Below are 15,429 nucleotides of genomic sequence, written 5' to 3' on the forward strand. Positions count from 1 at the left end.
AGTCTATTCCTCAATAAATTACCACCATTTATAATTTTGCCTAAATACGTTCTTCCAATTTCATTTTGAAAAAGTGGTATACTTAAAATTTATTAGAGCGATTTCGTTAAATTTTTTTTTTGCCTTTTAAAATTACCTTCTTTAAAATTATGTAAAAAAATTTTATAGGTTACAATTCAAAAATTTTTCTACTATCATTAAAAAAGTAATAAAAAATAATAAATATTTACTAAAAGTTATATTGTGCATTGAATTATCTTTGGATAAACGATTTTAGAATTGTGAGCAAGAAGTTTTTTAATTCGCTTAAAGAGTTCTCGAAATATGGTGAAATACGCAAAAAGTGAAATTTACGTAAAGGGGTCCAAATTTTGGACGGCTCTCCTGACCAAGCTATTTGGGACCATATTTCGCAGACTCTGACTGCGTCCTAATATTTGAAGTCAGAAATCTGAGTCTATCAACAACAACAAATTATATTTATTCAGAGAAATAAGTTTTTGCATCTGATTCTGACATTTAAAACATTACCTGCACTAACTAATCAGTATATTTGAGGTTACAAGGTCGAACCTTTTAAGATTGAGTCCAAGAACGTAAAGATCCAATTATTTAATCAAAAGTTATACAGGGTGGTTCGTTTTTTATTTTTCGTACTGTGCAATGTATTATTGATAGATTTGTTAATTATTAATACTGTACCGATACTGGTTTTAATATAGATACCGTAGTGTCTTACGGCCTCTCGAAAGGGATAAATATCGAAAATACTTGATAGTGATATATTTTGAACTATCATTACTTGGCAGCTATCAATAGCATCATGCCAAGTGATACTGAATACAGTTAATCTCCATTCTGAGGAGATGAACTACAGAAAAAACGTGTTTCTCTTGGTTTAACAGCGTAAAACCACCGGGAAAGCCAACAAATAATTATAAATAAATAATTGTGATTATTTTAACTTCATTAATCGCATCGGTATATTCGTTTCCGTTTCATGCATGAATTCGTAGTGTTGTTCATTACTGATTTTTTTATTCTCTTTTTTTCACTCCCTACGAAGAACGGGTATTCAGCTAGTAATCTAATATACTTAACTGGTATATAAATAATAGTAGCAATTAAACTTATCAATGAAGAAGTGTTGCATCTTAGAAAGCCTCATCACAGCATCAGTAGAAGTCTAGCTTTTACTCGCGGTAGCAGAATCATAACCCATCACAAATAGTGTCATATCTCATCGTAACTGCAGAGTCATAATCCATCATAGAGTCAGAGTCATAAGCTATATATCCCATTACCAGTTACCAGAAGTAGTTTTGTAACTATGGTAACTGAACTTAGTTTTTAGTTACATCAGGCTGTCTTCCTGCAAAGCAAATCTATTTTTTTCTTGTGTTATTTAATGGAAATGCTCTCTTAAAAAATTTACAAACCTTTTCCTTACAGTTTGAAGCTATCCATAGGCATATTCCATTATTATAGGGGAAGCGTTGGATTTTAAAATATCAGAGGCCTGGCAAACTAAGCTTTCAAAGTTTGTGATAGAGCTACAATAAGCAATTCGCTTGACTGACATTAATTCTTTTGATGTAGTCAATCGACTCATTTTTGCAGATAAATTCATACAATTAATGACATTTGGAAACCGTTACCCGTTCTCCAATTTATAATCCAGTGGCCTTAAACGACTCGCTGTCATTTATGAAGATTTTTTCTCTTGGCTGTAGTTGGTTACAATTATAGTGCAAGCTTTTATTTCTTTTAAGAAATTTTACCTGAGCTAAGAAAAAGACAAGTATTACGTTTTTTTTTATTAAAAAAAAATGCCAAAAGAAAGAGAGGGTCAATAAAAGCCGCTGGATTGGAAAATCGCTACCCCGTTCCACCAACACTAATAGAGATAGATTCTGTATAGAAACCTGTATAAAATGCAAACTCACCACAGATAGTTCCAGGCACCCCCATAAATCACTATGCAGAAGCTGTTTCATTCAGATCACTGAGGGTTTATGCTAGGCGTAAATGAACTTTCTCTACCTTGAGAATTTTTTTGTGTTCTATCTCCCGGGTTATTTTTCCTGCATTGGAAGAAACCTTAGTAGGCGGCAGGGAATAGAATGTTCTTGACGCTCACTTCTCCTGATATAAATGAAGTTTTTTGGAAGAAGAAGAAGTACATCACACTCCTATTCCCATTTCCACTATTCCCTTTGTGGTAGTTTTGAACAACCTATTTCTCGCTCCTGATCGTTTCCCGAAAAAGAACTCCGGATGATTGAAAACAAACGTTGCTACAGGAGTCTTAATAATATATTTTCCCGAACTCCTCAAAGGTCAATAAAAGAAGAGATATTGGCAACATGAGTACATATTTTACCCAAGAGTGACAGCTGATGTATATTAAATGCATGTCAGAATATATTTTTATGATGCACACTGCACGGGGTATATCTAATGCATGTGCATATTCTATTTGTACTATACATTTTTCGAATACCTCTGTCATATAAATCTTTTTACTTGAGCTCTTTTAACCAAATCTGGAATAGTGAAAAATTCTGAATACAGGTGGAACATGATAATTTTTTTAAATAATACAATAAAAATATGAGGGGGGGAATATTTCACAGTTGACCGTTAATTTTTCCAATATAATTTAAATACTTTGAACTTAAACTCTTTAACTCTTCAACAGCTTACCTTTAAAAAAAGTTGAGGGTAACCCGTTTCCTCCACTTTTTCTTTAGGGGACTTTAGGGAGTAGAAACATATTTCTGCATGAATTTGTCCAAATAGCTAAAAATATAAAAGTTTGAAATTGCTATTTAATGCAAGAAATACATATAAGATATTCATATACAATTTTATGCTTTTATTTTCAAGCATTAGAAATGAACTAACTGTGAATACTTCTTGGACCACTTTATTCAATTTCTATTTTGATTCTAAATTATTAAATTATCAAAATTATTAAATTTTCGAAATTATTAAATTATTTATTATTAATTAAATTTCCATTATAATAAAAATTTTCATTATTAATTAAATTCTCAAAATTAATGCATACATGAATTAAAAATTTTACCATTGGGAAAATTAATACTTGGCAAAACCTAATGCTTTCATTATATTAAAAAAGTCAACTCCTGCATCTAATAATATGAAACCTAGAGGGGTGCGAGAAAGACTTTGAGCATAATAAATTTAATTGATAAAATATTGGTGCGTTTTAGTAATCTGATTAAAAGTATTAGTAAAAGGTCCTGTTAAAACCCTTGCTTGGTGTAATCATAGTATAAATTTCCAAGTAACTGCGTTAAATCTGCAAAACTTCATTATTTTATATTCTGTGTTTGATTTCTTACTGTTTCTTATGTTTTATAATTTTCTTAAGAATCATAAGATATCAAAATATTACTTCAGCACCCAAAACGCATAACTCTTTTTTTTCTTGAAAAAAGAAACGAAATTATAGCAAAAATTATCAGGAAAATATTGTTTTAATAAAATTAAAAACTTATAAATATTTAATATATAATGCTAAAAGGTTGTTAATTATTCTAATTTAAACATTTAATTTATATTGGGTAAAACAATACACTTAGTAATTCTTACAGTTAAGACTTAAAAGTAACGCATTTGTCAAAAAAAATCAGATTTTTTCATAGATTGTATTTAGTACATTAATACACAGGAAATTGGAAGCAAAGATGCTGTATATCGGATAAGACAAACATTGATAATGTGCCAAAATGGATCTCATTATTTTATCCCTTCTCACTGAATTCTCAATGGAAGATAAAAAGGTGAGAGAACGAAAGCGGAAATGGAAGGGATAATGATAAATATCCAGAAAAATACCCCATTCTTTACAAAGAGTTATCGCCTTAATAGTCTAGAGAATACTACTTGCAAAGCAGTATTTCCTCAAAATACTTCAGAATCAAATCAATACAAAATACATCAGAGACACGCAGATTTCCGGAGTATTTTTCTGTATTATGGTTTATAATTGTAATTGGAACAAATGACCACACAAAAAGAGAAATTTCGAAAATCGTGAATTGATCTCATGTTTTTATTAAAAAAGGAATATCTAAGAAGGAAGAAAATATTTAAAAACAAAATATTCGAAAAATTTTCAAATGCCTATAATTCCTCTTGAAAAATTACAACGAGTTTTTCCTCCTTATACAAATTAAAAGTATTTGAAAAGCATAAATAATCAAACACACTCTTAAATGTGTGTCAGAAATGCACATTATTAAAAACTAATGATATTTTGTTACAATATAAAAAAAAGTTTTATATAACACATCATATTATCTAGCAAAACAAATTATGTATTGTGAACTTCTTAGAACTTTTAACATAATTTCATACTTTTAAATAATGGAAATACAAATTAATGATCAGTTTCAATAAATTAATTTTTAGATGAAATTGTGTTAAAAAAATATTTTATCGCCTCCATATAGTTTCATAAAGCAAAATGTAATCTTGCTACTTTCTATTTTGGAATATTCTGTCTACTAAAATTTCGTCCAGGCTCCTGGAAATTGAGAATTTTTGCAATCCCTGTTCAAGATATTTTCTCATTTGACTCTGCGGCTCGAAACTAAAGACGGTTTTTTATATAGAACTAGACAAACTATATCGCTCCTTTAACTATTTTGTTCGTCATCTATATACGATTAGTTTGGATCTTTTCATGAGATTATATTGTTTCAATTGCTCTTTAAATTGTTTAATTTTACTTTGTGGAGAATTTTGGAAACTTTGTGGAATGTATTTCCGACAAAACGCAAATAAATTTAAAATAGCAGTATTAAAAAAATACAACAAAAATCTTTTCATTAAACTTATGAACCAGTAGTAATAAATTTTAATATATACTGAAAGTAATAGAGTGTAAATATTTTATCGAGACTCTGTAGGAAATTTGTTTAGTTAGAACTACATCATAAAAATATTTACTACTAGCCGCCTGAGGCGGCCAGCTGTCCGCCACGCTAAAGATTTTCACAAATAAAGTTTTTTAAAACATAGCAGGAAATCTGAAGATTAGTGGACAATTAAAGTGTTCCTGTCCTGCAATTTTGTCTTAAATTCCTATTTTATATATTATATAGCTACAATGCTTAAGAAAAAAAAACTAAAATGCTAAATACATGAAAAGAACACGAAAACGAATTAATTTTTTATGGTATCAATTTCTATTTCTATATAATTTTTTATTGTATCAATTTATATATCTATATCGCTACAAAAATCATCGTGTTCGCTTAAGAAAAAAAAAATAGAGCGTGTAAAGAAGAAGAAAAACTTATTATAACAATTATGAACAGCGACAAATATATCAAAGCGAAGCGTTCTATTTACGTATCGAATATGTTGCCACATCTTTAATACAAAAGTTAAACTTTTCTCCACTTTGATAAATGTAAACTAATGCGAACCTTACAATTCGCGATCGCAACGAACTATAGGGGGCGTTGTTGTGTGAGCCGCTTACCTGCGATTTCTATATGAACCGTCATTCAGTTACTCTGGAGACGTCGTTAACGTAGCGTGTAGCATTGCAACGTTCCTTCTTTATTGTGGCTAATTAAATTTAAAAAAGAAAAATGCTTGATATTCTTTCTTATACAAACGAAAACTAAATGGTATCTCTTTTTATTAGAGAAGGAATATCCAAAACGCATCGGAAAAATATTTTTACATTAACAGAAAAAAATATGTATATTTCTTATAAGAGTTAAAACCTAATTTCCCGAGAAATAGTATTACTAAATTTAATGATATAACATGAAAGGCCCATTTAAACTTTACATTCTATAGTTTTAAGAATCATATTACTTCAAAAATTAAAATGAACAAAAAGTATACATAAGCCTCATAATTTTATGAAATTTAATTTTGTAAACAACGCTTTTTGACAACAATTTTTATCAAAAAATTTCAAGTTTCAATAAAAATCATTATTTAGAAACTAAGAAACGTAAAATAAAGAATGCTGACGAAACAAAAACAAAAAAAACAATTCTTTTTTGTCGCCATTTTTAGTGCTACGAAAATTCGTCTTTGGGATTTGCCAAAAACAAAACAAGAAGCAATTTTATTTTTTCAGGAGGGAAATATTTTACCGAAAAAACGAAAATGTACCAATTCCCACAACATAAAACTTTATCTTGGTAAACGTACGTTTTGGAAATGTTATTTCATTTGGAATCTTATTTATCAGAGTTCATATGGCGATATGATTGTTTTGAATCTATGCTAAACTCTATATCGGCTCATTTTCCACCGAAATCCGACTGACTATTTTGATTTTAAATAAAGTGTTTTATTTTATGAATTGTCGCAAAAATTTTAAGTGTAGATTGGCGGCACTTAAAAACCGCCAAATCTGTAGCGGCGGTGGCGTTAATAAGTAAGTACCGAATTTTTATTCCATACTTTTCTGAATCATATTACTTCAAACATTGGAATATACAAGAAGTATACATAAACACATAATGTTATACCATTTAATTTTTCAGAAAAAGTATTTTGAGAACAATTTTTATCAAAAAATTATAAACTAAAAAACGGAAAATAAAGAATTCTTAGGATAAAAAAACGATTTTAAGAATTCTTTACATTGAAATAAAAACTTTCATATTGTTTCTTTTTTTATTATTCTTATAGTTCTTAATCAGACGTAAAAAACCATTCTGTAGAGAACCAACATCAAATGAAAAAAAAAAAATATTTACAAGCAAATTTTTTATTGTAAAAATCATTGCACTTACCTGATTTATAATTCCCGGAGAATTCCAAAATGATAAGTTCCTTGTTTGAAAACTTTATTCTCAAATAATATATGCATAGTTTATCCCTTCATTACTTTTAGATAACATACTACACAGTAAAATTTTATAATTGATATGAATTTGAATATGTAGCTAAAAACAGAATAGCTGAATTCTAGTTGAAATTATTCCTTCAAAACAAAATAATAATTACCAAGAAAACGATTCAAATTTATTAATAATCAGCACAAATGAATCTATTTCAAGTAGTTCGGATGATTCTTTATTGTTGTTTTACGAATAATAGATACAGAAATATATACTGTTCTATAAAGAAGAACAAATTCTATAACTACATATTATACAGTTCTGTGCATATTCTGAATTCTTATTTATTCATTGGAATGACGAAAGCAATGCTGATTTCACTTTAATTTGTAATGAATTGAAGACAGAAAAAATTATTTTACCGTAATGCACACAATCTGTAACAGCAAGTTATCATGAAATTGGAAGCTATGTTGTTGGTAATAGAAAGGTAAAAATTATCCAGAAATTGTTCTTCAAATGCTTGGCGTGTTCTGCTTCAATGTTTGGCATGTTCTGATTAGTTTTTTCAAGAAGTTCTACCTTTTCCTTAGGGAAATTTTGCTTCTTATTTGCTGCTAATGAAATGGCGTCCGTCGTTGCCAATGGTTTTGTGGGAACTAATGTCCGATATTTTCAGTCTCCCGCTAGATGGCGTACTCGAGCGTTGCGATCGCGAATTAAATTATTAATTCCTTCGTATATTATTGGTTTAAGTTGTCGAAAATTAATATTTCAATTGTAAGGTTCGCATTAGCATACATTAGCTCTTTGAAGCAAAAATAGATGATGAGTCGGCCTGTCTAATTCAGGGGTTCTAGTTTTTTGAATATGGCTCTTTGAAGACGATTGTTACGTCAAGCGCTCAGGTATTATAATTTTGATCTAGTTGCGCTTGTATAATTTCGATCTAGTTGCGCTTTCTACGCATTTTGTTAACATCGTTTGGTTTGTTGTTTAACATCGTTTGGTTTGTTATTTCTAAGTTAACTTTCAAAAAATTGGCTGGCAACAGCCAATTTTTTGAAAGCAACGAAAAAGCATAGATTTTCTTACAAAATGACTTATAACTAAAAAACTAATCCAAATTTTTGAAAAAGAAAAAAAATACTTCTTCATTATGTCAAAACACAATTATGTGCCGAGTTTCGTGCCTGGGCGAGGCTTCTGGGGCGATATATTGTGATTACAGACACACACACACACACAGCCGCTTTTATTATTATGTATAGATTATCTATCTTGAATTTAACGCCTACCTATTTAAAGCAAAAATATTAAAATTCTTATTATTTAACAAACATTCTAGACTGAGTTTCTAAAATCCCAAATGAAATGTAACAATAAAATCAACATTATTAACATGATTTATTTTTAATGTGAAAGTAATTGTTTAGAACAATAAGTTTAAATTATTGATATAAGTAAATATTCTTTAATTCATTTAGCACATTAAATCCATTCTCATTTACTTTTCCTAATTTAGCATTAATTTTTCATTGTTAGAAATTCTCGTATCTTGGCGAATACATTCCTTCGGAGAATAATTTCTGTAGCGTTCCTAAATTAAAGCATTATATTTAATTTAAAAAGTTTTGCTCAATTTGATGTTAGTATTTACGTTCAGCGATATCTGCTAAATAATGTCACTCGAGAATAGAATGTAAAATCAGTCAACTGTATTATTTATATTCATTAATTTAAATTTGCTTAGAATTTATTTTAGGTATATAACATTGAGTATATTACGCTTTGAATTGAGTATATTAATGTTGAGTTTTTCGGCTTTACAATTTCGATCTTATTTGATAAATTATGTATGTAATTTGAGCTTTTAATATAAGAATTATACCAGATTGAGTATTTAAATTTGGATATAATTTCTTAGCTCTTTTTTTAAATAAATAAATTCAGGCCCAAGATTATATTAAGATAGAATTTGTTTAATAAACACATTAGTTTCTAATTTTAAAATAATATTCTTTCCGTTAAGCTGGTTCTTACTGAATCGCTTTGTTACTGATTAATTTCATTGATTTTGGTAGGAAATAAAAAATCTGACTTGTTATGCTACTAAGTTGCACTTTTTTTTAAAAAAAATAGCAATGAAAATTAATATCTGAAATATTTATAAATAGATTTTACTTTGTAAAACCTGCTTAAAAGCACTGGGAATATTTAAATGAATATCTGAATAAATTTCTGATAATGAATAACTAAAATAATGCACATCAAGAGTTTTAAAACGAAACCTTTTTTTATTATTTATAAATAGTTATTATTTATTATTTATAAGACCTGTTTAAAAAAAAGATTGTACATTTTGACAAAAAATAGACTAAAATTGTTATTTAAAAAAATTCGTTGCCTTAGGAGCAAAACTAATTTCAAACTTGAAATTCCCATACTCAAATTAAACAGTAAGTATTTGTGTAAATGCATTAAAAAATTTGTCCCCCTATGTTATCAATCACAAAAATAGAGTAAAATTTTAACTCTGTTTAAAAATAAGAAAAAAAATAAGAAAAATTCTGATAGAAATATCATGCCTAAACATCTAGAAACAAAACGATCTAAAAACAAAATTTAGAATCTAAAACAAAATTTTGAAAATAGCTTTAATATTCAAAATTATTCTAGACATGAGCTAATAATCTCTTTAAAAGTTTATTTGCAACATTAAATTCTTTCATACAAACAGTGCACCTTTGAATCTTAACATATTTAAAGTATTAAACAATGCATCATAGTAATTCACAAATATAGTCCACAATTATAGTCCACAATTATAGTTTGTTTCAAATTTACTATTTATAAAAATAAAGCAATCTATTCCTACTTTTATCCATATTTAAACTTTTCGCCAAAAAAAATCAGCTTTTACGTGTTTGAAGTTCAAAACTATAGGAAAAGGCGTATTAATTCACTCAAAGCTTGTGTGTGTGTGTGTGGAAGGAAAAGCGTGAAGAGGAAGATGACGCCAAGAGATCAAGCATGATGAATGGGTATCATCACTTCTCTCCACAGCATCCAGTATCTGTGGCATCCCATTCGTGAGACACCAGCCTAATCCCCGAAACACGTGTTTATAAATATGGAGATGGTTCTCGCCAAATCCTCTCGCCGGAATCCCCTCCGAAGAATGAAGTAGTTTTATTTTCTTTTAGTGACTTTCTGAGACTGTGGAGAAATCGAATGGGAGATTGTTGTTTTGGAAATAGACGTCATTTATTTTTCTGTCGAGTTTTGAATGGTGGATTTTTGCCTTGTTTCAATAAAAATGGAATGAAAGTTGCTTTTATGGTTGGCGTGATGCAGTCGAAATATGTTTAATGTAGAAAATGCTTTTTGAATTGTCATAGTGTGAGATGCGTTTTCGTGCCATTTTGTTTTTCAATTTGCAGGTACTCATTTCATGTTCATGTAGTTACATGAAGAAAAAAAAGTTGTTTTCACGACTTCAGTTATTATTTGAGGTATATATTAAGCGAATATTTTCCACATCAATGGCTGGCCTATTTTCCCTGCGATATAAGGTTTATTTTAGCGAGACATAAAACAAAAATTATTCCATGTAACCATGGAGACCAAACTATCACTTTTCCTCATACATACTCAAAAAGATAATTATCGTCTCACCATTTTCGTACATTTTGATTGGACAGAAAAATCCCGTGGCATATTCATTAATATATGAAGAAGATGCCATGCCATGTAATTATTTCAGAATTATTAAATTATTTCATGTAATGGAGATCAAACTATTTCTCTTCGTATATGATTTAAAAAACATTTTCCTGAACTATTTTCCAGTTTTTATTAATTCCATGAAATTATTTAATTTATAAAAAAAATTTTAATAATTGAGATACATGAAGAAAATTGTTAAATGAGAATGACTTTCGAATTTGGAAAAAGTCTAAATTATTCAATGACTAATCAATAAAAAAATACGATTACAGAGAAATAATTTAAAGAAAGGTCAAGAAAATTTATTTTAGAAAAGTAATTCATAGAAATTCTTCCTTATAATTAAATGTTTATTTACTTTAAATTTTTTCAACTTCTGAAGTTTTTAACTAAAATACGTTTCACGAATATTTAATTTAATTTAAATTTTCCTTTCAAGAATAATTTTATAATGTTTTTCAAATTTTTTAGATTAAAAAACTACACAATATGCATGAATGTTTAAGGCGAAAAACACAGCCAAAAGGCTACTTAGCTGCTTCTTCCACTAACTAAACTCTTAAACAGTTTTTTAAAAAAAATATTTGTGAAAATCATAATGTAGTAAAATTAAATAACAAAATCTCTGAAGTTCTTACCATGAAATCTACAAATGTCAGCCTATTTTCTAAAGAAATACATCCCCTTAACTAATAACTTTTTTACTAAGCACTAAAAGACCGCTAAAAAAAAAAAATATTTTTAGGTGAATTTTTCCTCATATATTTCATACATAAAAGAAAGAAAAATTTTAACTTGGAAGCTTAACGGAATGAGTATAAAAAAAAATCCTTCAATGATCTGAAACTGTCTTTTCTGCAAAACACTATAAGCTCTTCTGGCTATCAGCCAGCCAGATGATTTATCTTCTATCGCATGAAGAAAAAATCTAGGCGTTAAAAAAAATGAACATTAGGATAACATTTTGCCTTTTTATCGATTTTTTATCTTAATTTACGTGCGTGAATGAACTATCATGCGTATGTTTTCAATCAATAAACCTTTTAAATTTGTTAATGACAAAATACTTTGTAGTCAGTGCTTTTCAAGCATTAAGATATAAAAGTGGTATTTTACAGCAGTTTTTTTTTTTTTTTTGTTTTCCTTTTTTCTTTTTTTTTTCAAAGGAAGATCCCTTGTTTCAGAGAAGCAAGAGTTCTATACGATTTCAAGAAATTTAATCTTAATGCATTAATTGCTGCACAATTAATTGCATGTACAAATTAATGCATTAGTTTGTACAGTTAATTAAACACTTAATGCTTAGGAACTACAATTATTATTAACTGTGCATAGACTTTTCAATAGTCTACTCGATGTTGTACAAGATTTAACTTAGTCTACTCACAGTTACAACTCGTAATTATATGGAAGGCTTAAAAAGTATTTAAAATGGATAATTGTTTAATGCTATTAAATAACATCAACAACTGACATTAACACTTTCTTTATCTTCTTCTTGGCTTCATAGTTTTGTGTAAATCTTAGCCAAAATTGCTTTTTTGAAAGAATTAATCAAATGCTCCATTTAAAACGTAGACTTTTAGTCGTAGATTTAACCAGTGTAAGTGGAATTTTATTTTTAATATGCACTACATTTTGCTTGTTGACTTGGATTTCAAGAAATTCCATGTTCTAAAGAATTCTATGACTTAATGACTTTTCTGATAGTAATTTTAATTCTTTCCATTCTCGTATGACATTTTTCTTATCTAACTCTACAGTCTTTATTTGATCAGTCTGTATATTCCCCTTTATTTAAATCAATTTTTCAACATTGACGCTGATGCTTGTCATAGTACCGAAACGGCTGTCTGACTTTTTAAACCTTTTTATTTAGGCTTCATGCATTTGTTTTTTACTTCACTGTGATATAAAGTATCCCCATTTGTAGCAAATCACTATTGAGTTCTGAGGTCTTATGAAATGACCACTATGCCCATGTAAGGCTTAAATAAGATGAGACCTTAACAACTCTTAATTTATTGGTCATGAATAGTTTAGTGGCGAAACATGCATAATGGCATTTTGAATAGAGTAGCAATGAATAAAATGACAACTGTAAATATAAAACATTAAAACATTAACAATTTATTCTACCATTAATAAAATATGTTTCATTAATAGCTTACTGGCTCAGTGCTTCACATGAGAACTTACTCATGCTAAAGCGCATTTTTTTAAAATTCACTGAAACGTCACTAAGTATATTCCTCCCTAAACTCTCCCACTGGAGAAATGACATCCATGCACTTTTTTACTTAATTGCAATTTAAATAATTAAGCCTTTTTTCTATTTGTTATAGAATTTGGAAGCGATCATCGGAAATGGCGTAACCAGCAGTCACTCTGAGATGCTATCCACATGTGCCGAGCCAGTGGACAACATCCGATCCCTGCTGGAACCAAACGGCAACGTACTCCCTCCTTCCGCCTCATTCATCCGACCACTTCCCAGAACAAGTTCCAGCCATAGTCACCTTGACAAGTACCTCAAAAAGTTCGGCAAGTCAGGTAAAACACGACACTTTTTTGATAAATTGATAAACTATATCACTTTTGTTTTCACTCTTTTGCTAAGTCTTAGCTTTATTTAGTAGGTGGCTTAAGATCTCCAGTCAAACGTCAATGGTCTGCAGGGGAATCGAACCTAAGTCGAGAGTTCTCGAAGACCAGTGACTTGGATGTCCGTCCTCAACTTCCACCTAGGCCAAAATCCGAATTTTTCAATGTTGGTGACAAAAATAAGTACTTCAAAAGCAACACATACGAGGTAAGATATTTTTTAATAAATGATACTACTTATTCATTGTCTATCTAAGTATTAATATGCATTTAGAATGGGTTGAATACTTTAACCAAATAAAATTAAACATTTTGTGAAAACACCACTTATTTCATTTCGAGATAGTTAAATATTTTAATTTAATCCTTTTCCTGTTCGTGATAAATAAGCGGAGCGAACATTTAAAATTTATAGGCTATTAAAATATTATTAATTAAACTAATAATGTTAGTAAATAGATAATCCCAAGAAACAGAAGTGGTCAGATATTATTTGGTTAAAAACTTCGTTCACATCAAAAAAATATACAAATAGAAATTAACAGTCGACGTATTACAATCACTTGAAAATTGGCCCCCATTTTCAAAACTTGCCAGATGTGAATGAATGCATTTCTAATTTTGTTTCTTTACGTTTTGTTTCTTTACGTTTTGTTTCTTTACGTTTTGTTTCAAATCACTTTTGTTTTCGTTTCATTCAAGTCTGGCAAAATTTTAAAATGGATGCCTATTTTTGAAGTGAATGAAGTTTTTGATCAAGTATTAATGCTATTATTAAAAAATAATTAAATACAAAATAAGGAAAATTTTCAAAAGGTATAGTTCAAAGGTTTCTTTATGCGCCGTAAGGATAAATGCATTAGTATCGAAGTACTGTGCTTTTTTGGTAAATAAATACTACGCTTTATTGAAAATAAATAATAATGTTACTAAACGAGTAAGTAGGGTATTCTAATGAAAAAAAACATAAAATGTCACTATCATCAATTTTAATATCACCAATTTTTTAATAATTGATCTCCCTCATAATATAATTTGTAGAGCAAAATCATGCAAGCTACATCGTCAAGACTTTGGAAAATATATAGCATTTAATGGAAAACAGTTTTCAGTACTTTTCCTGCAAATAACTTTTTTTTCAATTAACTCTTAATCTTCTAAATTTCATATTCGATTTTTCCTTCACAGCTATCATGAATATCTCACCAACTTAAAACCAACTTCCATCCCGAATTTTGTTCCTAAACCTTTCTCCAGATTTAAGTGCCAAAATCGTCAGTACTGAATCAAAAGGAAGTGTTTAATCTTCTACAATATACCTGAGCACGTGTTGTTTTTCCAGAGAACAAAATAATATTAAAAATTTACGAACTTTCTTTTTCCCTGGGGATGTGTTCCTTTTCCAATCAACCCAAAGATCATCGATCTTGCTCTCCCTGCTATAGAACAAGTCGGTAGAGATGCTGAAGAAAACGAAAATTAATGACGTTTGCGTCTGACGTACCGACAACAACAGGTGCTCTTGGGAGACAAACGTATGGGGAATATGTCATCGAGTGAAAGTGCTATAGAACATGAAAACATTTTTTCGCGCTTCCATAGTATCACCTAAGATAGATTAATTGGATGGTATGATGTAATACGATCATCTAGAAGACAGATCGTACTAAATGGTGAGAATATGCCCACATGTGGGTAGCTAAATTTGATGCTAGATAAGGAAGTTATTCACTTTTTTAAGAGAAAATAAGATTACATTTTTAAAAAAGGTACTGACACGAATTAAACAGAAAAAGGAAATTACAGAGCTTGATAGTTAAAAAAAAAACCTGCCTCCTATATTCTTAATCTATTAAAATAGGACTCAAAATTTTTGTGATTTCTGGTTATTATTGAAAGTAAATAAAAATCAAATGATTGGTTTAAAAAGGTTTATAAAAAAACGTTCCAAAATTTAAATAGTAATACTTATTCTTGACAATTGAAAATCATCAAAATTATGATAAATTACGCCTTTTGGTGTTTGAGCAGCATTTATATATCATATTAACACCACTTTTGCAAATGTTCAATTGTCATGATGTGCATCACCACCACACCTATGCTCCATTTAGAAAATTTATCGGCATTTAAAGCTGTTGTGGCCATGTGATAATGCACAAATATACACCGAAGAACCATTACATTATGACCCCCTTCCATCTATAACAATGGGCTCGCCCAGGTTTTCATGGTTTCTCGCCCAGGA

General features: G+C 29.2%; 1 protein-coding gene across 4 annotated transcripts in view; it reads left to right on the forward strand.

The window, feature by feature from the left end:
* The window catches only part of Eip63E (cyclin dependent kinase Eip63E), a 111,897-nt gene that overhangs the window by 46,034 nt on the left and 50,434 nt on the right, over nt 1-15,429 (forward strand). For 2 of the 4 annotated variants that reach the window (XM_016048957.4, XM_071183273.2), the window contains exons 4-5: nt 12,923-13,130; nt 13,217-13,389. In XM_016048957.4, coding sequence (XP_015904443.2) covers nt 12,923-13,130; nt 13,217-13,389 — 381 coding nt within the window. Of the gene's footprint in view, nt 1-12,922; nt 13,131-13,213; nt 13,390-15,429 lie in introns of all 4 variants that reach the window. The other 2 variants (XM_043047146.3, XM_043047147.3) reach the window with 1 other exon arrangement.

Source organism: Parasteatoda tepidariorum, chromosome 3, assembly GCF_982258835.1.
Source record: "Parasteatoda tepidariorum strain Cologne lab strain chromosome 3, Ptep-v5.0, whole genome shotgun sequence".
NCBI classification, from domain to species: domain Eukaryota; kingdom Metazoa; phylum Arthropoda; class Arachnida; order Araneae; family Theridiidae; genus Parasteatoda; species Parasteatoda tepidariorum.